The following is a 27,465-nucleotide window of genomic DNA, read 5'->3' on the forward strand; positions in this document are numbered from 1 at the left end:
TATTGTGAATAACGCTGCTGTGAGCATTTGTGTAACAGTAGTTGTTTGGATGTCTGTTTTCAAGTCTTTGGGGTACAAGCCCAGGAATGTGGTTATTGGGTTATATGGTAATCTGTATTCAACTTTCTGAGGAAATGTCAAATTGTTTTACAACAGATCAATAAAAGTTTCTTGAATGAAAAAAACGCAACAGTAGGTGGGAGGCAGGGATGAGGGCTTTTCCGCCCTCCACAAGCAGCACTGGACTGTGCCATTTGCAGGCTATGTGATCTGGGTCAAATGACTTAAGTTCTCTGGGCCACCTCTTCATCCTTAAAGTGGGGAAAATAAAACTTTTCTCTGTGAGCCGAAGGACATGTTTTTTCTAAAGTTCTAGGCACAGAGTAAGCCTCCCATATTAACTGCTTTCCCTTACTCTGACCTTGACCATATGGCACTAGGCTATTGATTCTACCTGGCCAGGGGGCCAAGTTCAGCCGTGCTGCAAACTACAACTCCCAGCACGCACTTCTCCCGGGCTGGCTCTCCCAGCGTGGTGCGCATGCTTTGGCAGACGTGGCACCGGGAACTCGGAGGCGGGGAGCAATTGGGAAGTGGCGGCGGCGGTTGCACCCGGCGAAGCTGCGGTCGCGGGAGCCCGAGTGGGGACCGGAGCCGGCTGGGGGCAGCGGCAGCAGGGATGGCGCGGGTCGTGCCGGCGTGGCTGCTCCTGCCGCTGGCGGTCTGGGTGAGGCTGTGGCGCTGGGGTTCGGGCCGGGACGGCACGTGCGCCCGGCGTGCAGGTCCAAGCTCCCTGCTCCCGGCGCTCCCGGGGCTTGCGGGGAGATGATGCCTCCGGGCGCCTGGGTGGGGGCATGCGTGCTGGACGGGCGGGGACCCGGTGGCTGTGCGGGAGGCGGCGGAGCGGTCGCCGTGCCCTCCCTGCGGAGTGCTTCGGCGCTCAAAGGTCGAAAGGAGCCCGGAGTCGGGGAGCCCGGGGACGCTGGGCGATCGCTGGCTGGGGGCTTGCGCGGTTGACACGACTATACAGGGGTGCAGGTCAGGGGGCAGCCACGGGCTAGGGCGGAAAGCGGGCGGCTTGCGGGGGCACTGCGCCCCAGACTCGGGGCCCTGCACCTGTGTGAGTTTGGGGTAGGAAGGGGATGCTCGGCACCTGCACTGCCGGAAACCTTATTTTAGGGCCACCTGGTTCTTGGTTTTGGCCCTGAGCAGCCGGGAAACTGCCGGCCACCTTGTGGACTGCCCTCCCGAGCAGCCCCCGCCGGCCAGACTTGGCTGGGCCGGGTGGGGTCGCCCGGGCGGGGAGTTCTGCTCCTTTACCCAACTGAGGCTGGCTGGAACCTCAGCCACTTTCTGGCTTGTGATGCGGCCTATCGTTTAATGTAGGTGACTTAGTCTCCTCATCCATGAAATGGGGACGCTTTAGATACCACCCCAACCCCCCGCCTCCCGCACGGTTGCCAGGATGACAAATTGGAGGAGGAAGCTCTAAATTTCGAAACCCTACAAGAGGGGAGGAGGGACGGGCCAGGGTTATGGGAGTGTGGGATCTCCGGAGCAATTTGCTAGGCTTGGGGTTGGGAGTGGAGAGTGTACCTCAGGGCATCGCTGAGAGAGGTCGGAATGGGTGTGTCCACAGCACCCAGGGCCCGGGGTTGGCCCTGGTGTTCCCGTGGGTGTGTGATACCGTCTCCTTCCATATCTCTCTTGTAGTTTCTGGTCTCCCTGATTATAGGACAGTTTTGGCTCCTTCTTTTTCCTGAAGCTCCTGAAGAGAGACTCCTGCTGCTGGAACTCTTTCCAACCTGGATTTTCCAGTTTTCTTTTTTTTTCTTTTGGGTGTGGCAAGGATGCTGGACAACGCTTGAGGAGAAAAAATGGAGTGTGGATTGAGTTGTTTTAAACACTTCCAGCTCTCAATACTGTGCCCTTCTGGGATCGCCACTGAGGAGTGGCCCAGTAGTTTCTGGTTGTCTGAAAGTGGGTAGAAAAGGAAGCTCCCTGCCCCTCTACATCTGTTTCTCCCTCTTAGAAGCGGGGCTGGAGTGGGGCAGTGTCACTCTCCCAGGTTTGTTTAGGTTTGTTTGATGCTCTGTTCGCATTCTGTTCCCTCGGCCAGTTGGCCTGGGCGGTCTCTGGGCCAGGCAGGGCTGCTGGACGGTGCAGAGGGGGCCATCTCCAGTGCCACCCCAGAAAGGTGTTTGAACACAGTCTGTTTTAGGAGGTCTACTTTCTTCTTCCCCTTCCTTTTCCCTCCTGTGAAAATGAAAGACTTGGGACTCTGACCAGAAAGAAGTTTCATTCAGCAAACATTCATTTATTGGCTGGCACTGGGTTGGATTTGGGATGGAGGGCAAAATACACATTGTTCTGTTCCTCTGGTGTTGCCCTGAGTTGGGCAGGGAAGTCAGTCCTGTGGGCAAATACAGACAGAAGAGTGAGTACCCATACTCGAAGTTCTGGGAGCACCACTGAGGGAGAGCTGTACATTAATTTAGAGGGAAGGTCAGCCATGACTTTCCTGAGGGGTGAGTTGAGCTGTCAGGAGCGAGTGTGGGTGTCATCTAGGGAGTTGAGATCTGCTGATGCCCTCCACTGGGAGGTGTGGAGAGTGGGTAGGTTTGCTGAGAGCACTAGAACCCGGGAGTCATCAGCAAGGAATTGGCATTTTCTCCTTTCCCCAAGCCCAAGATTGGCTTAGCAGGTGTGAGACTGAGGTGTAGAGTCAGTGACGAGTGGTGAGTGGACACCAGGGTGCCATGCTGTGCTATGTTGTTTCAGTTGTGTCCAAGTCTTTGCGACCCTATGAACTGTAGACAGGCTCCTCTGTCCGTGGGATTCTCCAGGCAAGATTACTGGAGCGGATTGCTGTGCCTTCCTCCAGGGGATCTTCCCAACCCAGGGATCGAACCCATGTCTCCTGCGGCTCCCGCATTGTAGGCAGATTCTTTACCACTGAGCCACTGAGGAAGCCTGACACCAGGATGGGCCTATGTAAATATAAACTGTGTCCATGTGATAAGGGTTCCCCAGCTCCTGGGAGTGGATTGGGTTTCTTTGTTCACTCAGTATTTACTGAGAGCTGATATGTGCAGGGCACTGGGCTATGACCCAAGAAACGCAAAGAAGTGTGAAGGGGTCTACAGAGATTCATGGACAGGAGTGTACACACATCCCATTTTTTACAGTAGCAAAAATATGGAAGTGGCTTACATGCTTAACAATAGCACCATGTTTAAATGACTTGTAGCCCTACCCATACCATGGAAAGTGATGTTTATAAAGGATGCTAGAATTATTTGCTAGAATGCTGGATTTATTTTTAAAATATTTTATAATGCTTATGAGGACTATCTAAGGACAGGAAAAAGTACTTGTGTATGATAATTAGGGGAAAAGAGGGATACAAAACGGAACCTCAGGGTGGCTGAAGCTAGCTACAGAAGTGAGGGATTAGCCGAACCTCCAAATGTCAACTGTGATTGCTCTGGAAGGTGGAGTTGTGGGTGACTTTTGCTTACTTCTTTGTCTATGCTTTTTTTATATTTCCCAAGTTTTCTTGAATTTAATGAATGTGCATTAGCTTTTAATCAGAAGTTAGTAAAGGAACTTAAAAAAAAAATGTTTCTTTGGGGACTCCTAGTCTTCCAACACTGTGACGTGGAAAGAGGTGCAGTCAACACTTGGACAAGTTGGTCCCAGCCTTCCAGGCTGGGTGTCCCTGCCTGGGGCCTGCAGCTGGGGGTGCCAGGCTGTCCTGTCCCCGACACCTGCGGCTGCCTGGCTCTTCATGCTGTCCCACTTAGCTCCTCCCTGCAGTCAGCCCTTCCTCAGGCCTGCTGACTGTCCTATAGTCTCCATCCAGAACTTGGGAGGACACGACCTCACCCTGCTCAAGGGTCTCAGTGTCAGGCCAAGGCCCGGAGTGGGCCTGTGATGACCTTTTCACAGGTTCATAGACAAATGGGAAAAATAACAATGGTGAATTTTTTCTTTCTTTTTTTTTTCATGATTCCAAATATTTCCAGTTTAAAAACTTAATTTCTCTGACATGGTATCCATATTGAGAGGGTGCTGGGGGAGTGGCTTAGAGTGTCCTTTTGGAAAAAAAGATGAAAGCAGTGATACTGTATTGTGATTTTTTTAAAAAGCCTTCGATTGATAAAAAAATCTAAATTCAAATATGTATGTTATATACATAATATATTTTAAACATATTTTAAAAATATATTTTTAAATTATTTAAACTATATTTTAAAATATATCCTGTTACTCTGTGAGCATCAGAAGTCTGAGAACTATTGACCTAATTCAAAATTCTCTGATTTCACAAGAGAAAAATGAGGCTTTGAGAGAGAAGGGACTCACCCACGTGAGGCCACCTAGTTTGTAAAGACAAGGCGGGTGTGAGAGCCAGGCTCCTGAATTACAGATGGGTATTCTTCCCACTCCATCTATGTCATCCAGCTCCCACCTGCTTCCTCCCACCCACGCCACTGCCCAGGCCTCTGCCCCTGAGGGTGGCATGAAGCTCAGAACCTGGTGGGACAGGGGGCGGAGGTGCAGGGAGCAGCAGATGTTTGCCCCGTCTCTCCTGCAGAGCTTTTAATGTATACGTATTTAGGTTCTACACCATTATATATTTAATAGGCTCTTGTGGGCTGGCCTGGGGGCCTAATTGCCAATTATAATGCTGCTTGGAACCTGGAGTGCACTTTTCCCACAGAAATAAGCACTTTACAGAGGAAGTGTTAAAACAGAACTGGCACATGAGTTGGGGGGATGGCCAGGTGCCTTAGGAGCAGCAAACAGGGTGCTGTGGATCCTGTCCAGGGTCAGCCTCTGGGGCACCCAGCGACCAGAGAAGGGCCCCAGCTTATGCCTCACAAGGCATGCCTCAGGGCAGACCCTGAGCTCTGTGACAGTGGGGATCCTCTGTATGCTGGCACCTCGCCCAAACCTGACATGCAGTCACCCTTGGTCCATATTTGCTGGAAGGAATCAGGGTTGCAGGCAGGGAATCCAAGACAGAATTGTAGGCAATGAGGAGCAATGGACGAGGCTAGATGGACAGAAGGATTTGAGTCTGGGGCTGGGGAAATAAGACTAGAAAAGTGAATCCAGTAAAAAAACCTTAGATGCCTGGCAAAGCTTTCAGGACTCAAATCTGTAGGCAATGGAGAGACATGATGAAAGTTGCCCTTTTTAATAACAAGAACAGTGAGGCCACAGTGCAGGGTTGGGTTGGAGTGGGAGAGACTAGATTAATTTTCCCCAAACAACACTTTCTTCCTCTTACTTTCTTCTCTGTTATCTACAAGATGAAGTCCAGTGTGATGTTACGCAAAGAACACGAGCTTTTAGCCACACTCAGGAGCTGTGTGACCTTGGGCCCTGCCTATTTTCTTGTTTGTCAGCAGTGGTAATAATACCCATTGTGCAGAGTTGAAAGGATCAGAAATAATACAGGGAGCACCCAGCACAGCGCATGGCACATGGGCACGCCCAATAAATAGGAGCCGGCAGGCACCTCGGGTGGTTGGAGAAGGGGTGCCTGGAAGCCAGTGAAGGGCCAGAGGGGCTGTGAGTGGAGGCTGTGAGCCATGGGTAGTGGGCTGAACCATAGGATTCTTGGATTCTTGCCATCATGGGTCCCTGGAGCCGAGGTCCTGATGGCTCCTTGCCCCTCTGCACTGGGCCCTTCAGAGCCTCCTGATGGGTGGAGGTGTGGGTGTGTGTGCACAGAAGGGCTAAGAGTTTAAGTGCTCTGCTTTCTCCCTTTTTTCTGAAAGTGGATCCTCTCTTGAGACTGGAGATACCAACCACCCTGCCTCCCTGGAGGGTTTGCCCCAGCTTTGTGGTTTTGTTTGGTGAGGCTCTTGTGTTTCCCTTGGTGGTTGTAGTAGGTTTGGGAGGCTGACAGTGGACCAGAGAGTGACCCCCGGGGTGTAGGAGAGCCTAAGTTCTCCTGCATTACCGGACTTTGGTGGTTTTCTTGCCCTCCTTTCGTTTCCCCCACACCTGGCATCTTGGTGGGAGAGGGAAGGAGCACTGTGCCTTGCCCATCCTGTAGCACTGACCTGAGTCTCTGGCTTCCCATCGACCTGTCGACGAGAATTATAAAACACCTGGTACATTGCAGAGGGCTTGCAAAGTATTTCAGTGTACCTCACGTCTGTGTAGTTCTGCGTCCCACACGAGCTGGATGAGATAAGCTGGTTGAGTACTGTTACTTCAAGAGAGGGATGGGTAAGTTGACAGAGAGTGGGGAGAGAGAGACCACTGATGGGCATGGCCTGGAAGGGGAGGGCATAGACAGATGAATGGGTCATCTGACTGAGCAGCCTCCTTGGCAGGTGCTGTTTTCTGAAATAGCAGCACCAGCCAGTTACCTGGGGTGTCCGTGATCCTTGCTCTTTAGCTCCCTGATGGCCTGAATACGGGAGGCGGGGCCGCAGCCAGGCTCTCACTGACCACCCTCCTTGCCCTTCTCATCACCCTCCCTGCAGGCCTCTAGGTAACTGTCCCCTGTGACCACCTACGTCCATCAGGGCCTCATTCCATTCACCAGTTTACAGTCACTTCTAAATAATTAGCTTTGCAGTTATGTGGTGAGGGGTGGGGATGTGGGGTTGGAATAGCCTTTTTGCATCTTTTTATTCCCTGAAGTCATACTGAGCCCCCAGCTTGGATGTGTGCTCCATGCCCAGATGGCCTGGTCATGAGCCTGTGCCTGGCTTCAGGGTTTCCCGCTCCTCACAGCTGGCTGGGGCAGGAGTAGAGATCCATCACCCAAAGAATCCCACCATTCCTCTAACCTTGGCATGAGCAGATGTCTTTAATTCGTGAGCAGATCCTTTAATCCTTGCCTTGGAAGGTATTCATGGAGATCGAGGTCGAGGGCTTACGCTGGGGCTTAAACATAAGGGTGATATAGCTTCTGAGCCAAGTCGTGGGCTTGGCTGGAAAGCTCTGCTCCAGGGCCAAGTAGGGCAGGCTCCCGAGGAACAAGCACGTTTGCTCTCACCAAGGAGTCTGACCTGGCTGGGTCCTGGGGGGGTGTTGTACATGCTCCTTATTTCAAAGGAACATGGACCACCGTCTGCATGTTACATGTATCATGTTCATTCATTCCACAGATCTTTATTTTAACAGGCACCTCATGAGACTCTTTTATGAGCCAGACATACTGTGCCAAAGACTGGGGACAAACTGATAAAAAGGATGGATACCATCCCTTCCTCCCACTGCCTGGTGAGAGGCCACTAATTTATTATTTAGGAAGTGCTAGAAGGAGGGAGATAAACTGGTTAGAGCATGTATAACAAGGGTCCCTACCCTGTTGCAGGGCGTCAGAAAAGGCCTCTCTGAAGACTTATGGACCCTTTCTCAAAAAAAAGTTTTTAAATGTATAAAACAGTATGCATAGGATTATAGCAGAAACCCGTGATATTGAAATAGTTATCAAAATATTTTAACAAATTGTGACAAAATAGTATGTATTTTTTTTAATGCATCATGTAGGAAGACCTAGTGACAGAGTTAATAATTTCTGTAAATTGTAAGTAGTGATGAGCATAGATATCTGCAATAATCCTCTTGTTCTGAGAAGATGTGATTTCTATTGGTGACAAGGTCACAGACTTTGTCAGCGCTACTGTAGTTGGTTACCTACGTTCATAATAAAGGGAAGACTGAATTTCAGTGAGATTAGTGAAAATAAAGATCCCATCCAAATTCACAGACCCCCAGTGTAAGAAAAATTATCCCCAAACTTGGAAATTAAATATGATTTCATGAGTTTCTAATGTCACACTGGAGCATTGTCTAGGAAGCCCACCTCAGGGGCATCCAGTGCTTTAGGGATTGTCGCTATGATTTTATTTCTTAAGACCCATACTCTGTAAACTTAGAAAGGATGCAGATGATTTCTGTTAGGTAGGGAAGAGAGAGTCTTCAGGACATTAACTGGCTTTTTATCTCATTTAGCAATCATATCATACCTTTTTTCATTGATCATGTGTAAGTTTCTTATAACATCTTTTTTTTAAAGAATTTGGCTGTGGGCTTACAGGATCTTAGTTCCCCCAATAGTGAAAGTGTGGAGTCCTAACCACTGGACCACCAGGGAATTCCCTATAAGTTCTTTAAAAAAATATTTTTATTAACCTTTTTTTCCCTTTCTTACATCCTCTTTTGACCTAGCTTTGTCATTTTAGTGGACCCCTTATTGAGTTAATAACACTTTGAAATACGCTCAATCTTTGCATGAAAGTTGGGTTTTTAAATTTGAAAATTATACTGGATCCCTGTTGAAGAGCCATGGAGTGAGCAGAATGTGAGGTTGTGGCATTCAGAAGGGAGGTCTGGGTGGGGCTGTTAATGGAGGGGTGCGGCTCAGGTGGGGGACCCCAGGGGACAGCGTGGGGCAGGTAGAGAAGATGGACTGAGTGAGCCCGGAGCAACTTCTGCATTTACAGGATGGTGGCAGTGGGTTTACAAAGAAGACAGTAAGGGTTGTGGGAGAGGTGGAAGCGAGGCCAAGTGTGTTGTGCCGGGGCTGAGCAAAAGGAGAAGCGGAGGTGCCCGTCGGGTCAGCCACATGGAGGTCATTGCCGAACCTCCACCAGGAGCCTCTTTGGTGGTGGGGGCAGATCTGAGGGATGCTGAGGACTGCTTAGAAGGGGAGGAGGGAGGTGGAAAAGTCTGGCTGTGAAGGAGTGGGGAGTGGTATGGGGTCCACAGAGGAGGTTTCTGAAAGATGGGTTAGTGGCCTTCCAACCCAGCTGTGACTCCGACCACCTCAAAGAGGTATGTGTAAAAATGGATTCTTGGTCTCTCCAGACACACAAGATGATTTTCTTCAAGGATGAGGCCCAGGAAGCTATCTTTCCAGAAAGCTTTTACTTACTGCTGTTGTGCAGCTACAAACCAGAGACGTTTACAAGCTAACATTAATTTTACGCGGTGGACAGTATCTTGCCAGCCAGAGTTGCCTCTTTGGGCTGAGTGGCATGACACAACGTCTGCCCATGATAAGAGCCACATACACCAGTGATGCTGTGAGACTCACTTGGCTGGAGCATGTGCCGTTTTTGCCTTTTTCTGTGGGCAGTGAGGGAATTGTGCACAACAGGTAGCAGAGAAGAGATGGCTCCCGCTGTCCTTGAAGCTCTTTCCAGTTGGTTGCACTCAGTAGCTAGATTGGAAGGGGAAGCCGACTTGCTGGCCTCTCGGGTCTTGTTTGGGTGGAGCTCTGGGGAGTGGAGAGAGCTTGAGGGACATCAGTGGGAAGTGTGTGCATTGACAGGCAAAGACAAGAGCTTGTGATCTGTGCCTAGAAGACCTCTGAGTCCCGGTTCTGCTGTTTTAGGCTTCACCTAAGTTGAGTGCCTTTACTTCTTTGAACCTCAGTTTTCACATCTCTAAAGCAGGGATGGTACAGCTCCCACACAGATTGTTTACAGCAGGTTTTCAAACATTTTTACTGCAATTCCTGCAAGAACAGTTTTGCATTTTACATTTATAACCAAGTACATATATCTATATATGAACATAACAGTTGCAGATTTTTCACTGAATACACAGTCTTGCTACCAATGTACACACTGATGTTTCCTTCTTACTGTTATTTAAAAAAAATGCTGGTGGTAACCCACTAAAGCGATTTTATAACTCTGCTCTTGGGTTAAGGCCTGAGGGATAGAAAATACTGATTTCAACTCTCAGCTTTAGGGGATTGAGTGAAATACTGTATGTCAAAGCACAGATGTATCTCATGGGTCATGAGCCCTTGAATTGTTATTTTCTTTTCAATTAATGGAGCTTTGAGACAGGGTTGGGTTTCCAGAGTGGGAATTCACCTGCTCTTCCTCGGGCCCTGCTGCCTACTTCTCTGCTTCCTCCTCCAGCTCTTCCTCGTTAAAAGGCCTGGCACACCAGGCTGGCAGCAGCCCAGAGCCCTCTTGGCTCTTGAAGAGGTTTTCCACAACATTAAAAGCTTTAGGGACTTAAGTCCTGGTTAAATGCACTGCAGTTGCAATTTCAGGATAAAAAAACCTGTTTTTATAAGCTCTTGGATCAGTCGTCCTGCGCCCGAACTGCCCCTTGTTGACAGCCACGTTTGTGCCACGGAAAATGGGTGGGAAAACTGTGGAGCCCACGTCAAAGGTGTGGTTTTTAAAGGAAGCAAAATATAAGACATAACCTGGCTTTGCATTCATGGGAGCAAGTGGTGAGATGTGCGTGGCTCTTGGTCTTTCCACTTCACCTTGGGTCCGAGTCAGAGCTTTTACCTACTTGCCGGGTAATGTTGAGCAAGTTTCTAACTCTTCATCTTGGCTTCCTTATCTATAGACTAGGTATAATGAAAGTACCTACTTAATTCACTTGTCAAGAGAATGAGCTGAACAGTCATGTGAGCAGTTTTGCTGGCTCCTGGGCACACATGAACACTCTAAACTCACAGCTCTTGCAATGATCATGGCCTCGTCCCCAGACCTTTGGTGTTGGGATTAAAGAGTTCTCTCAGGATTAGAGAGTCCTCTCTCGGGTTGGGTTCCATCCCAGCTGAGTGCTTTCCAGTTTCCCTCTCTTTCTTTAGCGCGTTTAGCTCCTCACCTGCAGCTAGTCAGGGGTCCACATTCCAAGGGCCAGGCTTCTGTCTTTCTGCCACACAAACACACGCGTGCGCACACACACACTCACGCACGTGCCATCCAGGCAGTGTTCATTTTTATTTCAAAGGCTGCTGGGTGGTGGACTTTTGAACACTGGGAAATATCAGTGGTGAAATCTTCAAACTTGGTTTGAGGTCAGGCCTTAGCTCCTTGTGAAGAGAGTATTTAGCCATGGTGATTGGTGACAGATGCTTACAATTTGTCCATTTAAGATGCATAAATTACCTGTATTTAAAAATGAACATTTCTCTCTCTCTTTCTCTTTTTCTCTCTCGTCAGAGCCATTCTAGGTATGCATCACATGCAGAGTTCTCTGCAGATTCTGTAGAATAGTTCTTATTAAAAACTACGTGTCAGGTGAACAGAGGAGTCAGCAGTCAGTCCGCTCAAAGTGAAGAGGGGAAGATAAGCACTGCTCTCGCTTGGGAAGGTACCAGTGAACGCTGAGATAGATGGTCAAGCGTATCAGGAGGCCTGTGAAAGAGCGGGGGCAGTATTTGGTTGTATTCTGGGCATCTGGGCATCTCTCTCTTTTTTTTTTTTCTGTCTTATTTTAGGTGTTTTTTCCCTAACTCTAATTTTGAGATAGAGAAGAGCTGCAAGAAGAGTATAAAGGATTTCCATCTTCCTTTCACTCGATTCTACAAATATTAACATTTTATCACATTTATCATACTCTCCCTCTGCATATATAAAGTTTACAGACACAATTCTCCTTTGTCCCATAAATACTTTATTGTTTCTTAAGAGGCAAGGACATTCTCTTATATAACCAGAGAACAACAGTCAAAATCAGAAATGTAGCACTTGGCTTAGGACTTGATCCAGAATCACGTGTTGCATTTGAAGTTAATTGTCATGTCTCTTTAATCTCCTTTAATCTGGGCCACTTTCTCAGTCTTTGCCTTTGGGGACCTTGGCATTTTTGAAGAATGTCCCTCAGTTTTGTTTTGGATGATGTTTCCCTTCCTTCGGTACCTTTTATCAGGAAACATATGTTCATTTGACCCATTCCTGGTGGTGTTAACGTTGGTCCCTTTGTTGAAGTTTCTGCCAGATTTCTCGCCTATGAAGTTACGTTTTCTTGTAGTGGAGAAATACTTGGAGATTGTTAATTGTTTCCATGATGGTAGCCAAATGATGGTAATTTTTAAAAAGTATTTGTATCAGGTATGCCTATTATGGTTAGAAAAATACACAAAGGAGAAGAATAAAATCAATTCAAGGACAAAGCCTTACTTTGGTGAATTTCTTTTTCTTCCGGTCATTTTCTTAGCATAATTGGCTGTATAGTTGTAATCATACCATGTACATTTTAAATTCTGTTTTAAAAACTTAACATTAAAACAAACATCTTTTCACTGCACAATCGTTGAAAACATCTCTTAAATGCCTGTTTCATCCTGTCAAGTGGTTTATTCTAAGAAACGGTTCCCCCGATGTTGGATATTTAAGTTGTTTACAATTTTTGACTCTTATGAGTAAGAATGAGTGAGTCATATATATGTCAGAATCTCTGCGCATTTCCTTGGGACACATTCCCAAAAGTGGAATTACCACGAGGAGAAGCAGAAATGCTTTTAAGATACTTGATTAATTGTGCCAAATAGCTTTTCAAAAGAATTGTACTGGCTTAAGTCTTTGCCAGCACTATATGACAGTCAGGTGTCATATTTTAAGAGATTCACTAACGGTGTTTTTCAATTTTTTTTAAAAACTGTGATCCAAAAATCAAGATTGGTGTTGAGATTAATTTCCTGTATTTTGAATTATGAAAGCATAGATATTTATTTCCGAAAGTAAATTATAGTGTAAAATGGGACATTACTCCCATCAGGCTCTGCCACCCAACTCCTGGCCTTGGGATAGCTCTGGGAACTGGGAGCATGGGTGTGTCTAGGGCAGACCATTCAGGACATTGAGGGGCTTGGGGGCACATGAGGAATTGGGGAATTTCACCTACAGAATCCTAAGAGTGAATGTGTTTGCTGTCTTCAGAGTGTGGTAGGCTGGCAGAATGGCTTGGGAGGGGGAGGGATTGGAACTTTCTAATGACTGGAGCCATCCAAGATGAAATGGTAGGACATGGACTTCTGTGCATTAACATGTTTAGCTTCCACAACCTTCTGGACTCCAACGTGCTGAGCAGCCTCAGGAGATTTTGAGTACTTGGCTCTGGAGGCTGGAGACGGCATGGAGAAATGTTGAGAGGAGTCTTCTATCTGGAAACCAACCAACCCAGCTCAACTCTGAGGGATGTCCTGGCCTGTTGGTCTCCTGCAGTGGTCTCCTTACTATTAATAGTAAAGGGCTGAGGTTGTGGGGAAACTGAGGAGTTATTAGTTTTTCTTTCATTTGTGGGTAGCCATCACCAGGTGACCAAGATACTTGGGGTGGGAATAGGCACAGTGAAACTCGAGTAATTAGGAGGAAAACAGTAAATCAAACCCTTGATAGTCTGTCTCCTTCCTTGTAGCAGTTGATCTAAAGTATAATCCATGATTTGATGCTTTGAAATATCCCAACTGGAGTAGTTAATATTTCTTTCTAGTTAAAGCTTTTGTTTCAGTAGGCACTCAAGATCTATTTGCACGTGTGCCAGAAAACCCAGAATGATAGTGCCTCAAAGAGATTCTTTATTCCACTCACATAGAAGTCTGGAAAGGGGTGTTCCAGGGCCAGTATATTCCTCTGTGGTATCATAGTCCCAGGTGCCTTCTATTTTGATAACTCTATATCTTTAGCAAGTCCTTCAAGGCTATGGTTTTTCCAGTAGTCATGTATGTATGTGAGAGTTGGACTGTGAAGAAAGCTGAGTGCTGAAGAATTGATGCTTTTGAACTGTGGTGTTGGAGAAAGCTCTTGAGAGTCTTGAGGACTGCAAGGAGATCCAACCAGTCCATTCTAAAGGAGATCAGTCCTGGGTGTTCTTTGGAAGGAATGATGCTAAAGCTGAAACTCCAGTACTTTGGCCACCTCATGCGAAGAGTTGACTCGTTGGAAAAGACTCTGATGCTGGGAGGGATTTGGGGCAGGAAGAGAAGGGGATGACAGAGGATGAGATGGCTGGATGGCATCACCGACTCGATGGACGTGAGTTTGAGTGAACTCCGGGAGTTGGTGATGGACAGGGAGGCTTGGCATGCTGCAATTCACGGGGTCGCAAAGAGTCGGACACGACTGAGCGACTGAACTGAACGAACTCCACCTCATTGTCTCAAGGTAGCTGCTTGAGTTCCAGCCATCTTTCCAGATTCTAGGGAGCAGAAAGGAGGAAGGGACTAAGAAAACTCTTAGACTGTCTATTAGGGACACTTCCTAAAAGTTGCCGCATAACACTTCGGTTTACATTCCAGGGGCTGGAATTTAGCCACAGGGCACACTTGATGCAGGGAAGACTGAAAAGTTTGACTTTTAATGTGGGTGGCCACATGCCTAAGGCAACTCAGCAGTTTCTTCTTGAGGTGTAATTACTTCACTGTACTTCTCTGGTAGTGGTCACTAGATGAGGTTTGCAGAATATCATAATTGTAAAGGACTTTGGAAATCACTTTCAATCCCTTCATTTTACAGAGAAAGACACAGAGAAGGAGGCATGGCTTGTCCAAAGTCACACAGTCTGTAAATATCAAAACCAGCACAAAACTTGAGTCTCTGACTCTTTCTACCAAACCTCTAGCTCTCAAATACTCAGCCAGCTGTGGTTCTCTGACCTGGGGTTCAGGTCATCTGTTTGTAACCTTATTCCTGGATCCCTTTACCACCAGCTTCCTAAGAGTCTAGACTTAGATTCTGACATTTCAAAACTATTTTGAGTAAGATGTGGGCTACACTAAATTAAACCAGTTTCTTCACAGCTCCAAACATAAGAAGGCTATCTTTCTTCCAGGTGACAGAGCAAAAAGAAGGTCAAGTCCCACCTCCACCCTTTTTCCTAAATGTTAAACTTCTGTCCTCAACTCTTCCTCCTTTAGCAAGTCACTTTTACATACTTGAATACCTCTGGCTTCAAGATGTGCATTGAATAGTAAATCTGTAACAACAGACAGCCTCCTGGGCTATAGAGAATGTGAGGGTGCTGGCATGTACCCCAGAGATCTGGAGCTTTTTAAAGCTGAGGGTGTAATGTGGCAAGGACTGATCTCCTGTTATCTTCCAGAATTGCATGACTCTGTATCTAGCCTGGTGGTGATGGTGGGTGAGGTTAAGTGAAGACAGTGGAAGTTGTGATGCGGTGTGTTAGAGAGAATGAGAGGAGGCAGAAAAGAGCCCAGACTCTGCACACACCTCTGATGAACTGCAGATCTGGGTTGACTGCCCCAGGGTCTTGAGAAGGGTGGCCAACAGCAGGTGTTCTGGGCTTTCAGGAAGTAGAGAGTTGGTGTAAATCCCTGCTGGGACCCTTCTTGCCCATTCTGGAAGATTTTGGCTTTTCTTGGATGATTTGATTTCCCCCAGCCGCGGGAAGAAGGTGCTTCTGGGAAGGGTCCACTTGAGGTGCTGTGAGTCTAGGGAGCTTGTGGGGTAGAGGTAAGCCACTACCTCTGGCCAGGACCTGGGAGGCCCGAACTCTGTGACTTGACCTACTGTGTGACCTTGGTAAGTAAGTTAACCTCTCTGAGCTTCAGTTTTTTCATCTGTAGGATGAGGCTAGTGCCCGGAGGGGCAGATGGGCACAAAGCCAGGAAGGACCATCCTCCGTGTGCTGTGTAGCCGGGTAGTTATTCTCGGTGCTGACGCTGGATTTGTGTACGTGCACATTTCTTCCTGCTCGGACGTGCTGTCCTGCCTGATTGCAGGCAGGGCCCTGAAGAGGAAAAGGTGGTGCTGGGTCTCCTGTTGTCCTTGCTCTGCCTGTGATTTGTCTCACTAATAGTACTAATACAGATAATTACGAGGCTTGTGTGCTGTGTGCCAAGCATAACGTTAGGTTCTCTGTGTAGTTAAACCCCCTTGTTTGATCCTCAGCCAACACTGCAAGGCAGGTGTCAGTGTTATCTTCTCTTTGTAGGTGGGGAAGTGACACTCGTAACCCCTCAGATCATCCTGCTGTAAATGACAGTGCCTGGATTTGAGCCCAGGTTTGCCTAACTCCAGACACAGTGCTCTTCCCATGTGTCTTGGGGATGGTGAGACCACAGAGGGAGGAGAGCAAGCTTCTTGGCCGGAGGCCCCTGTGTCTGGCAGGCCCTAAAACGGGCAGACACCTATTCAGAAGGTGAGGGGAGAAGCCAGTGTCCTCAACCCCATTGCCTCCAGCTGTAGTAGAGGGTGGGGGTGAGGGCCTTCGTGTCGGGCACCCTGAGTGGCTGCTGGGCTCTGCAAGGTGCCTTATGCTCTGATTGGGGGAGGGGCTTGAGTGGAGGGGCTGCTTCTCTGATGCTGGGTCCTGGTGTTCTGAGAAGGGTGCTGTGACAGGGCTTGGGAGCTCTGGGGACCAGTGCTCTGATGGGGGGCACTGACTCTCTGATGCAAATGGGACCTGGTTTTGGGGCCCGTGTTCCCCAGCAGTAGAAGAAGGGAATGTCCTTCCCAGGTGTGTTCTGCCCTGCACCCAGGGGAGGATTTATGGGTCTCAGCCCAGCCAGTGGGGTAGTTCAGCCCTGATGGAAATACTGTGAAGGCTGGGGTTGGCGAGCAGAAAGAAAGCAATTATTGGGGGACAGTCAGAAGGAGTTTGCACAGGCAACAGAAGGGGATTTTTTTCTCTTCTTCCTCCTAAATGAAAGACTTAGGGTGTAAAGAGCCTGCCTGCCTGCCAAACCCAGCTACAGCTCCATGGTTGGCTCGGATGGTGGCTGGCTTCCTTTGCACACATTGCCCTGTCCCCTCCTGAGGGCTTGACAAAACAGAGTTTGTGCATCATTAACATTGTTATTGTTGCCTTAGTTATTGTTATCAAGGTTTGTGGGTTGTGACTTATGAAGTCTGCAGGAAGGCTCTTGGCAGGGCTATCCAGGGCTCCCTGGAGCTGCATCTTAAGGGAGGGAAGGAGTGTGCATGCTGGAAAGGTTAGACTGAAGCGGAGGAGAAAGGAGAATGCCAAGCGGCTGGAGGAGAGTCCCCTTGCGTTTAGAGGAGGGAGGAAAGGGCCGTGCTCCTGCCTGTCCCTGTGGTTGCTTGCTAAGGTGAGGGTCTGTCTGAGGCCATATATAGGGGCCTCTTACCCTGCTGTCAGAGATACTAAAGCAAGCATCTGAGCTCTTTGTACACCAAGTCCCCTGATTTCCCCTGGATCTACCTATCCTGACTGTTTTCCTCTTGTTCCCTTTATTTCAAATCCTCTCCTGGCAAATCCTGCCTCTCCTGTGCCCACAAACGTCCACGCGGCTCCCCACCTTTGGTGGAGACAGCCCGCCCTTCTCCCCACCCTGCGCCGCCTGTGCTCCTGCATGTGTGTGCTTCTCTGTGCAGCCTGGCCTCCCACTGCACTTGGCCTGGCCTTTGCCTGTGTGTCTCCTCCCTGGTCTGCGTTGATGTGGTACTTCCTGCCTTCTTCCTGACCTTTCTCCTGGTCCCTCCTCCTCCTCCTCCTCTCCCTCTGGACCCTGACCTCTGAGACTTCACTGAGTCTCACTCTCCAGTCTGGAGGACACCTCGGTGGGGTGTCTTGTCCACATATCTCTGCCTAAGCTCATTATCACCTTCCTCAATAGAAACAAAAGCCTCCTCTGCTTCTCCATTCTTGCAATTTTGATTTTTGTTCCATTTGGGTCATTTCGGCTTCTAGTCTTCCTCCCTTGCTTACAGATGAATAGTCATTGAGTTCTGTTGTTTTTCTCTTGAGCCTCTTGGAGTGAACCATTTCTCTTTACTTGGGTGCCCCCCCGGGGAGTCCCTTCACCGCCAGCCTTCTGACTGCCCAGTCTGAGATCACAGCCAGATAGAGCTTTCGAGCCAGGCTTTCAAGGTCCCACCCCACCCACCCTGGACTGGCCCCACCGGCCCTCTCCTACCACTCTCCAGCCCAGACCCTCCCTGACTGCCCTGGGTCTGTCTGGTTTCCGTGCTCCCTCTGGATCTCCCAAGAGCTGTCACAGACTCACCTTGTAACATGCTCCCAGCGGAGGACCTCTGCAAAGGTCAAGAGTGTGGCAGTCGTGTGTGTCATGTTTATTGTGTTGGACAAACGTATCCTAAGGGCTTTCAAGGGGCAGGTGCTCCTAGTTTAGGGAGTGGAGTAGGGATGGGGCAAGGTGAGGAGGAGATGGACCCTCCTTAAAGAGTTCTTAACCAGGCCGGCTGCAGACAGTGCTACGTTTAAGCCCCAGCCTCAGTGTATTTCTGGTAGAGCTGAAGCTGTCTGCTGTGTGAGGGTGAACACTGGGGCAGAGGCTTTGGTGGTTTGTGTACTCTGAGAGTAGCTGTTGGTTAGAATATAACTGTTAGATGACCTGAGGGATTCACTGGGCTTTCTAGGAAGGAAGCTGTGGATAAGCCTTGAGACTTGGTGCTCTTGTGGTTTCTGCTGTGGACACTTTGCTGCCGCTTGGCCCAGCAGAACGCTGCTGTGCTGCCTGGGCAGGTGGGCACAGGGCCCGCCATCCCTTCCCCTTTCCTGACCCCCCAGTCCAGAAATGCAGGTGCCTCTCAGGAGCGCTGATCTGCGGGTCAGAGTCCTGAGGCACTGGGCAAGGGCAGTTGTTTCTATTGACTACGCAGGTTATTCGAGGATTAAAAACAGCAGCATCAACATGTTTTTCCAACAGATTCTTTTCTTTTTTTCCTTTAACCATGTGCATTTTGTTATGGACCTTTCTGGAATAACATGTAATAATAAGGTGGAGTGGACTTTTTGGTGTAGTCTCAAAGCTGCTGTATGAAGGCTGGGGGTCCTCAGGCATTGCACACATCCTGCCAGGGCAGAATAAAGGAAAAAGCATTCCTGGACAACTCCTTCTGATGGTTTTACTCTGTGGAAAAGGTTAAGTTGCATCCAATGGCAGATTATATTTAGAAGCACTAGAATATGGACACATTTCTGTGTTCTACTCTGCTGAGATGGAAATTTACATTATATATTACAGTAACTGGTACTGTTAGAGTGCTGTATGATTTATAAGGCATGCTCAATAAGTTACCCCCTTTCATCCTCACAGCTGTCCCACGAGGGGAGGTATCATTATCTCCACATCGGATGCGAAGCCCTAAGTCTGTAGAAGGTTGAGTGATGTTGCCTGGGCATCTTGGCTATTGAGTGGAGCTCAGACTCAGTGCAAGACTTCTGGCTACAAAGAGGCAGTGGCCTAAGAGGACCTGGGGTCACATAGAGAGATGGGGGTTCAGATGCTAGCCCTGCTTCTTATTAGCTATGCAACTTTGGTCAAACTAACTGATCTATAAGATCAAGCACATCGGATAATCCGTAGTTGCCTCTTCTTTCCACATTCCTCCATAACCTTCTTGGGGGATTAGGTTAGCAACATTCTGGAAGAGGGAGGTGAAGGTGCTGAGGGGTAGAGGCCTAGAGAAGATGGGTGATCTCAAGGTTCAGTTTGTCTGCACCCTGCCTGGTGTCTCCTGGCAGAGCGTTTCTTACTCTGTCTCTCCAGGTGTTAACCGTGGTATTCTTTGCTGGCTGTGCAGGGGCCTGTTGGCTGGCTGTGTGGGTGAGGGGCTCTGCTGTGTCACAGTTTTGTTCAGACATTTAACAGCCTCCCCGTCCCTGCTCCTGCTTTCAGCCCACCTCTCATGCCTGCAGCAGGGCCTGGTACTTCCAGGGCCCAAGGTGTTCAGGGTTTTCTGTGGGAGAATTGGCTTGTTTCTTGTTGGCTGGTCTCCTTAGACCATTGGCTAAGTGGGGGAAGTGGAAAACCCCTCAACCACCCATTCATTCCCATCCTGAATAGGATCACATTAAGAGGTGATCATACTTCTCTGTGGATTTTGGGCTTTGGTGCTTCTAGGCAGGATGGAGTTTTCACATTGCTCCACTGTGTGACATTTGAGGGCAGGGTAGGGTACAGACCTTGACCTCCCAGAGAGGTCTTGATTGAAAGGGTGGCAGGAACGTCCATGCAGCATGCTTATGCACCCATGCAGTCCGTATGGCCTCATACAAAAAGTGCACGAAGAGGAAGGGGGAGCTGGTGGCTGGGAGTCGGCTGGAAGAGTCCCTGTGGGAGGGGTGCTACTTGGAGAGTACGTGCGTGAGTGCTGAGTTGTTTTAGTCGTGTCCCACTCTTTGTGACCCTGTGGACTGTGGTGCTCCAGGCTCCTCTGCCCATGGGATGCTCCAGGCAAGAATACTGGAGTGGCTCGCCATGCCCTCCTCCAGGGGATCTTCCCAGGTCTCCTGCACTGGCAGGCGGCTTCTTTACCACTAGTGCTGCCTGGGATTTGGAGAGGGGGTGAGGCAAAAGGCAGGTGTCGGGTTGAGAGGAGGGGTGTACCTTATCCTTCCCCAGTCAGTTGTGCCTAGGGGCAACACATCTGGGGGTGCTTCTTGTCCTCGGGCCCACTGGGACTCGGGACTCACGGTCCTTGGCTCCTTGATCCCCAGGTGGTCCTGCCGACGTGGCTGTCCTCCGCAAAGTTCTCCTCACTCATCGAGAGAATATCTGACCCCAAGGACTTGAAAAAACTTCTCAGGACCCGGAATAATGTACTGGTGCTTTACTCCAAATCTGGTGAGTGCCTCTCCTGGCCTTGGGGCTGTGGTCAGGGATGCAGTGGGATAGAAAGGAAGGAGCGGGGGCAGAGATGGGAGGCAGAGACCCCAGGACTAAAAACTGCTCACCGAGGGTCCTGACGAAGGGGCATTAGTGCTGCTGCTTTGGATCCCTAAGAGGTTATTTTAGTTCCCTTTTACCAGGGTTCCTTAGGAAAAGCCCCCTGGAGTCCCTCAGTGCCTCAGGAGGGAGACGAAATGTGTGTGAAGGAGTCCAGAGGACAGTGACCACCCGGGATGGACTCTCTGGCTGCTGGACAGCAGGCCATCCCCGCCAGGGCCACACTTCATCAGAGCTGTGGATTAATTGACTGGGCCAGCCTGTCTCCAGCTGAATTGCCCCAGGCATGGGGGCACACACCCAGGCTGGCAGTCCTGGCCTTGCCTGGCCCCAGTCTATCTCGCTCTGGGGTCAGAACAAGAGACTGAGTTTGGAGTGGGCTCTGCGCTCAGTGTGGGGTGGAAATAGTGGTTTGCTTCTTCTGACCTTGAGGCTGGAGAGGACATCACAGACGAATAGGTTTGCTCAGCTCTTGGCTGTGACTTCGAACATCTGACTTGACACTGTTCCAGCAGAGTTAAGTGTTCTTGCTGCCCTCAAGGATGCCAAGTTTTCTGTGCCCCAGAGAAGCAGTAGCCAGTAGTCGGGGCCAGTTCCGGCACAGCTCTCTCAGCAGCTCATACTCGACACCCAGCCCGGGGCGGGAGCAGGGAGGTGGTGGTGCTGATGGATCTTCTGGATAGACGCGTGTCCCTCCTGAGGCCTGCGTCCTCCACACACCCGGCACGTGCTGGCCTTTGCTGTTATGAGGGCCTGGCACACGCTCCCAGGGGTTGTTTTCTGTTGGGAATAGGGGGAAACTGAGGCAGGGGACAGTAAGAGTCTCTCCTGAGGCCTGGGCTCCAGGGCCCTGAACAAGCGTGTCTCAACATCCTTGGGTGCCCCTGGAGCTGGGGTCGTCAGCCCAACCAGGCACATGCTCACTTTCTTCCCTGTGCACACCCCTTCACATAAGCTCACCTTCTTAGAAGGGCTCTGCAAGGAACTTCTGAGACACACTCTCATTTGCTGCCTTGCCGTGAGGGAGGCAGAGAAGGCAATGGCACCCCACTCCAGTACTCTTGCCTGAAAAATCCCATGGACGGAGGAGACTGGTAGGCTGCAGTCCATGGGGTCGCTGAGGGTCAGACACGACTGCGCGACTTCACTTTCACTTTTCACTTTCATGCATTGGAGAAGGAAATGGCAACCCACTCCAGTGTTCTTGCCTGGAGAATCCCAGGGACGGGGGAGCCTGGTGGGCTGCCGTCTCTGGGGTCTCACAGAGTCGGACACGACTGAAGCGACTTAGCAGCAGCAGCGTGAGGAGGCAGTGCAGGTTGTCAGGTGATGTCCAGTTTACGAGTGAGGAAATTGGAGCTGCCTGGCCTGAGGTCCACCAGGCGGTGGACGCTAGGGTGGGTCCCTCTGTCCCCTTTTTTTGCCTGGCCTCCTCTGCTGGAGGCAAGAATAACGTGCAAAGTCTGCAGTGACGGGAGGCTCAGCCACCAGGAAAGGATGCGGAGAGTAGAGAATGGGAAGGTGAGGTGTCTAGCCCAGTGCTTGAGGGGCTGGGAGCGCTCTTGTTTTCTCTTCTGCCCTGGCCCCACCTCTGTCCCTGCCTCTTGGCAGTGGAGCTCTCAGCAGCCCTGTGCACCTGGCTCCTCCCTGGTCTGGATCTCTGGGCTTGGACCCCAGTGGTCATTTTACCTTCCTGCCTCCTGCCCAGGCCTATCCTGACACTGGGGACCTCCCATGGCTTCAGGAGCACTGGCTTCTCTCCCCTCCTCTTCCCAGCCAGTGCCTCCCTTTCCATGACTGCAAGGCAGGCTTAGGGAGAGGGCTTCATGTGCTTTTCTCAAGTTTCCCTCCCCCGCCTCCCGATCCCAGTCTGAAGGGTGAGGACGACCTTTCCCACCTCGGCTGAGCCCCCGCCCCCACCCCCACCCCCATTGGCCTGGGGGTTTCAGGGAGGGCCTCTGTGGGTGGCTCTGTGCAGGGCTCTTGAAGGATGTTTTCTGTTCACTGCATAAAAGGCTCAGCAGGCTTTGTGTTCACAAACAGCTTCCATTATCCACACTAGAAAAGGAGATCTGAGGAGGCAAATAATTCAGATATCATTTCTGCTTGGCTTTGAAACATATCATGCAGTTTCTGGCGGGTGAGGGCGGCAGCCTGCTGTCCCCACAGTGTCTGCATAGGGGCCCTTTCCAGGGAGCTAGCTGACAGGGACAATGGGGGAGCGTGACAGCCTGGCCACAGCCACCACGCAGTGGAGCGCCGCAGGCTGGTGGCATGGCGATCCTAGCCACAGCGGCTCCATGTCTAAGAGCCTGCCCTCCTAGCGTACTTTCCAGGGGCTCTGCCCCAACACCTCATCCTTTCTCATGCTCACTCTGCCTGGCCCTGAGGCGTAGTCCGTGGTCCTGCAGCTGACCCCCCCAGGGTACTGCCAGGCTGGGGAAGCAGGCTGTGAGAGTGACTTGGGTACATTTAGCGTCGGTCCATCAGAGACCAGAGTCACAGGTAAACCTCATTTAATCACGGTGTTGTGCAGAGCCCCTAGGTGAGTGTGTGATGCACAGGTGAAGGAAAGGGTCTGGTCCCTGCCCTTGTCAGTTCCCAGGTTGGGCACCAGGTCAGGCAAGCGTGGAACCAGCAGACTCGTTGCCTGCGTAGTTATAGAACTGTAATTGTTTGGCTATAGAATTTTCAAAGTGTGTCCCCGAAAGGTAACGAGTCAGAGATTCTACAGGGAGTTGAGGATCTACCTGAGAGACTTGGCAGAGTGAGGTGTGAGGCGTGGCTTGAAGGAGGGATGACAGGTTCTGCGTCTGCGAGGGTGGCGGGAGCGGGGCTTTCTGAGAAGAGCTGGATGGTCCTCAGTTAGAACCGTTGCCCACAGGGATGCATTCTAGCTGGTGCTCGGAACCTCACCTCTAGGACTGGACTCCGTCCTTCCTTGCTGAGGCAAGATGGCAGGGGTGGGGGCAGTGTGCTTGGGTACAGGTGTTTATTTGTTTGTTTATTTTGCAGAAGCTGCAGCTGAAAGTCACCTCAAGTTATTGTCTACTGTCGCCCAGGCAGTGAAAGGACAAGGCACCGTCTGCTGGGTGGACTGTGGGTACGATCCTGGGGACGTGGGACACGGTGGCTGGAGGGCGAGGGGTGGGCTCTGGTGGGTGGGGTGGGAATTGTTCCTGATTGATATTCTGGGAGAGGAGGTATGATGGAGAGACAACTGCAGAAGGACGCCCTCCCCCGAAACCCCCCAGTGATGCTGCAGGACCGCTATGGGCTGGAGAAGGGTAGGTGTGGCTCCCCCTCCTGTCTTTCCCCACCCCTCTTCTTCCCTTTTACATAGTACTTTTACTTGTTACTTTGTTGTCATGCACTTGATTTTTGTCTTTTCCGAGGGTGGCAGAAGGAGCCTTGATGCCCGAAGAGGCAAGATGATTTTCAGGGCCACTTGGTGGGCTCGTTTATGGGGGTAGTCTGTGTTGAGAACCATGTGCTTTACCCGCAGCCAGGCCCTTCATGGGGGTCTCCAGGGCCCACAGGGCACAAGTGGGGAGTCAGCTGGCAGACCTGTCTGTTGCCCTGGCTTCCGAGGTGGCTCCGTCACACGGGTCCGTTCTGGACAGGTGGCTGAGTCCTTCCAGCCCTTTGCTCCGGCCTGTGTCCCTACCCCAATATGTCCCGATGACAAGGCTGTGAGCTGCTCCTCCTCCTGCTGCCCCTGCCCCCTCTCAGAGACTCCGTGTCACTGTCATGGTGGCAGAATCACACGCCAGCCCCTTCTGAGTGTGGCAAAAGGGGCACTTTGAACTCCTCAGATCCTTCTGAGTTTGGGGGTTTTAAGTCCATGGTGTTTTCGGCTTCCCTTCCTTCTCCTCATTAGGAGTAATTGCCACATCTCTCCACATTCAGCACTTTTGCTGCTGGGATTTATATACACACACCTCTTGTCACATAATTAGTTCCCAATTGGGCATAGATTGGCAAAAACAGAGCAAAGACACAGACAGTGAAACATACGGAAAAGGTCGGGAAGAATAGGTTTGTTCTTTGCACGTTTGTTGAGCACTGTCTGCCTGCAAGGCACTGCACTGGGTGGACACCAGCATTTACATGTCCTTCTGATTGAGGACAGGAGGTGTTCCCAGGGCCACTGGGTCCTCAGCTGGATGTGGGGTTTATTGGGAACGTGAGTTTGGGAAGAGCAGGGGAGAGGATCATAGGTAGTACTACAGTTTTGTCAGTATGGGGACGAGGTGGGGCTCTCCTGGGAACATGGCAGTTCTTTTCCTGCATGGCCCATAATGGTCTTTGTAACCTTTAATATCTCTGTCCTTGCCTGAGTCACAAACCCTTTACTGCTCTGTGGGTTCCGTGAGCTGTTAGGGGCTCCACTCCAGTGCGGTCTTCTCCCTCTTCAACCTAAGTTCTCAGTGGCTGTTTTGCAAATAAACTTCTGGGACACAACTGTTTTATAAGTTGGTAACCTCAAGCTGCAGAGGAGCCTGGTAGGCTGCAATCCATGGGGCCACTAAGAGTCAGACACGACTGAGCGACTTCACTTTCACTTTTCACTTTCATGCATTGGAGAAGGAAATGGCAACCCACTCCAGTGTTCTTGCCTGGAGAATCCCAGGGACAGGGGAGCCTGGTGGGCTGCCATCTCTGGGGTCGCACAGAGTCGGACACGACTGAAGCGACTTAGCAGCAGCAGCCTCAAGCTGGTCCTGCCTGTCATTGGAGAGAACTGATAGAAAGTCATATTTTGACAAAGCACTGAATGAGCGCAGAAGACGTCTTCGTCAAGCAGTGTTTGCTGTACTGTGTGTGTGTGTGTGTGTGTGTGTGTGTGTGTGTGTGTGTGCGCGCGCGCGCGCGTGTGCACGCCTGTCTGGCCTCACACCTCCTGATTGATTCAAACACCAGTTTAACGGAACAGATGGCTCACTAAACAGTGGACGAGATTTCAGTTGTTGGTTGCTTCTAGTTCAGAGTGGGTCTGGAAGTGTTCTTGTCTCCCAGGTGTGTCTCTGTCTCCTATATTTTACCAGGACTGCTCTGTGTGACTGGCAAAGTGATAGAGCCCGTTAGAGGGGATAGGGTGCTCTGGAATCTCCATACCAAGCCAATGGAGCCTCATCACAGGGAGTTCTTCCCAGGCTTGTAGGTGGCGGAAGTGGGCAGGAGAGCTTGGTTTAGGTGGATGGACCCCATCCACCTGGGTCCATTCACTTGAGCACTTACTCTGTGCTTTGAGGCACAGGCCTGGCTAATAGTGTCTTTGAGGATTGCGGTGTGCAAGGAGGCAGCAGACATCTAGCCAGGTGATTACAGTCACTTCATTCATTCTGCCTAGAAAGGTTGAAGAAAACTTCACAGAGGAGGTTGAGTTCAGACTTGGGGCAAGCCTTCAGAGGACCAAGTCTTTCACATGCCCTGGGCTTCCCTGCAGGCAGCTCCCTGTGGTGTGGCCCCTTGGGTTGTCTGGCCGATGGGACTGGAGGTGACAGTCCTGCCTTGCTCCCTGGACAGGCAGGACTGTATGGGACTGGGCTTAGTGTGTAAAGACAGACTAAGAAGAAGAGCACTGGGGACTCATTTGAAGACATAATGTCTGGAATCAATAAAAAGTGCCTCTGGGAGAGAGAATCCTGTGACTTGATGCTCTAAGATGAAGATCTGGGGGCAACTTATGACTTTAAAGAGGTAACCTGAAGACAAAGGGTTGACTGTTCACATAATTGCTACTCAACTCATGCCTCTAAGAGGAGGCATAAGCTGAAATATTAAGTAGCTTTTAAAAGTTTAGATAAGTAGGTGGATTATGGAGCTATAATGGATGATGTCGGAAGCCAGAATATCAGAGGTAGGATACAACTAAATCTTCCCCAGAACAACCACAGGGATAGCACTGGGAGCTCTGGTCCATGCGGGCCGCCCTGGGGGGCAGGGCACGGATCACCATTACACAGGGAGATCCCCATGGATGTGAGCTGGAGGACCCCTTCTGTCAGCTGCTCCTGCTCAGAGATTTCTGAACGTGCCCCATAAGCCCTTAGGGGAACCCAGTGTGTTCTTTCCAAGCCCTGTGATGACGGGTCTCAACCGCCGCCCTAACAGCACTCGGCTGTGTTCTTGAGTCTGAATGAGATGCCCCTGGGGTGGGCCGATGGAAGGGCAGAAACGCTCCGGCGAGTGCTCGCCTCTGCTCTGCAGGCGTGTGAGCGGGGGACCACAGGTGAGCAGCCGGAGCACGGCTGCCCTTGCATGGGCCCTGCTGCGTGTGGTTCCCCACCTGCGTCCCACCTTGCCAGCGAAGGGATGGAGGCAGAATAGGGATGCCGGGACTTGGGGTGGGGTGATGGCCCCTCTGCTTTCCTCCTTTAGAAGGCAGCTGAGGGGGCCAGGGGGCATCTGGGGGAGAGAAGACAGTGCTGCAGGCTGGGGAGTCTGTAGAGTGTGTGCTGTGATGACACAGCCCCTGGCTGAAGGGTCAGCTCAGCTGCTTACTAGCCCAGTGACCCTGGCCAGGTCGCTTACCCTGAATCTGTTTACTCATCTGTAAATGGGACAATAATACATAGTCTGCTTTCTTTCTGGGTCCGTGGCGAGGATCAGGTAAATGAAAGTTCTTTGTAGAATAGAATTTAAATCTGAGATCGCATTCTACTCTTTTTATTTTTCATCTGGGCCAGTTTGTTAGGGCATCAAGAAGCTGGAGGGAGGGAGATGATGTATTTGTCTTCAAGAGCTTTTCCTTGGGTGAGGACCCCTTGGTCATTGTGAGGATGCCTCTGAAGAGAGATGAGTCAGCTGCAGTGCACAGGCTGTTCTGTTTGGACCCTTAAGAACTATGGGGTGCTGTGAAACTTGTGGGACTGTAGGTTTGAGGCCTGGCTTTGAGCCTAGGCTCTGACAGCAAATAGCTGTGTGACCTTTGGCAAGTCACTGCCCGTCTCTGGGCTTCAGTCTACTCTTGGGTGAAACATGGAGTTGAATCTTCCAAGTTGCTCTCATCCCTACATAGCCTGGTTGAGAACATTCTGGAGCTACCAGGC

General features: G+C 50.3%; 1 protein-coding gene across 2 annotated transcripts in view; it reads left to right on the forward strand.

Annotated features, from left to right (window-relative positions):
- The first annotated feature begins 526 nt into the window (after nucleotides 1–526).
- Nucleotides 527–27,465, forward strand: part of PDIA5 (protein disulfide isomerase family A member 5) — a 93,072-nt gene continuing 66,133 nt past the window's right edge. The window contains exons 1-3 of one of the 2 annotated variants that reach the window (XM_006078562.4): nucleotides 527–727; nucleotides 20,182–20,308; nucleotides 23,426–23,513. In XM_006078562.4, coding sequence (XP_006078624.2) covers nucleotides 542–727; nucleotides 20,182–20,308; nucleotides 23,426–23,513 — 401 coding nt within the window. In that variant the 5' untranslated portion in view covers nucleotides 527–541. Of the gene's footprint in view, nucleotides 728–10,122; nucleotides 10,171–20,181; nucleotides 20,309–23,425; nucleotides 23,514–27,465 lie in introns of those variants that run through there. The other variant, XM_044942564.2, reaches the window with a different exon arrangement.

Source organism: Bubalus bubalis, chromosome 1 (assembly GCF_019923935.1).
Source record: "Bubalus bubalis isolate 160015118507 breed Murrah chromosome 1, NDDB_SH_1, whole genome shotgun sequence".
Taxonomy (NCBI): Eukaryota; Metazoa; Chordata; class Mammalia; order Artiodactyla; family Bovidae; genus Bubalus; species Bubalus bubalis.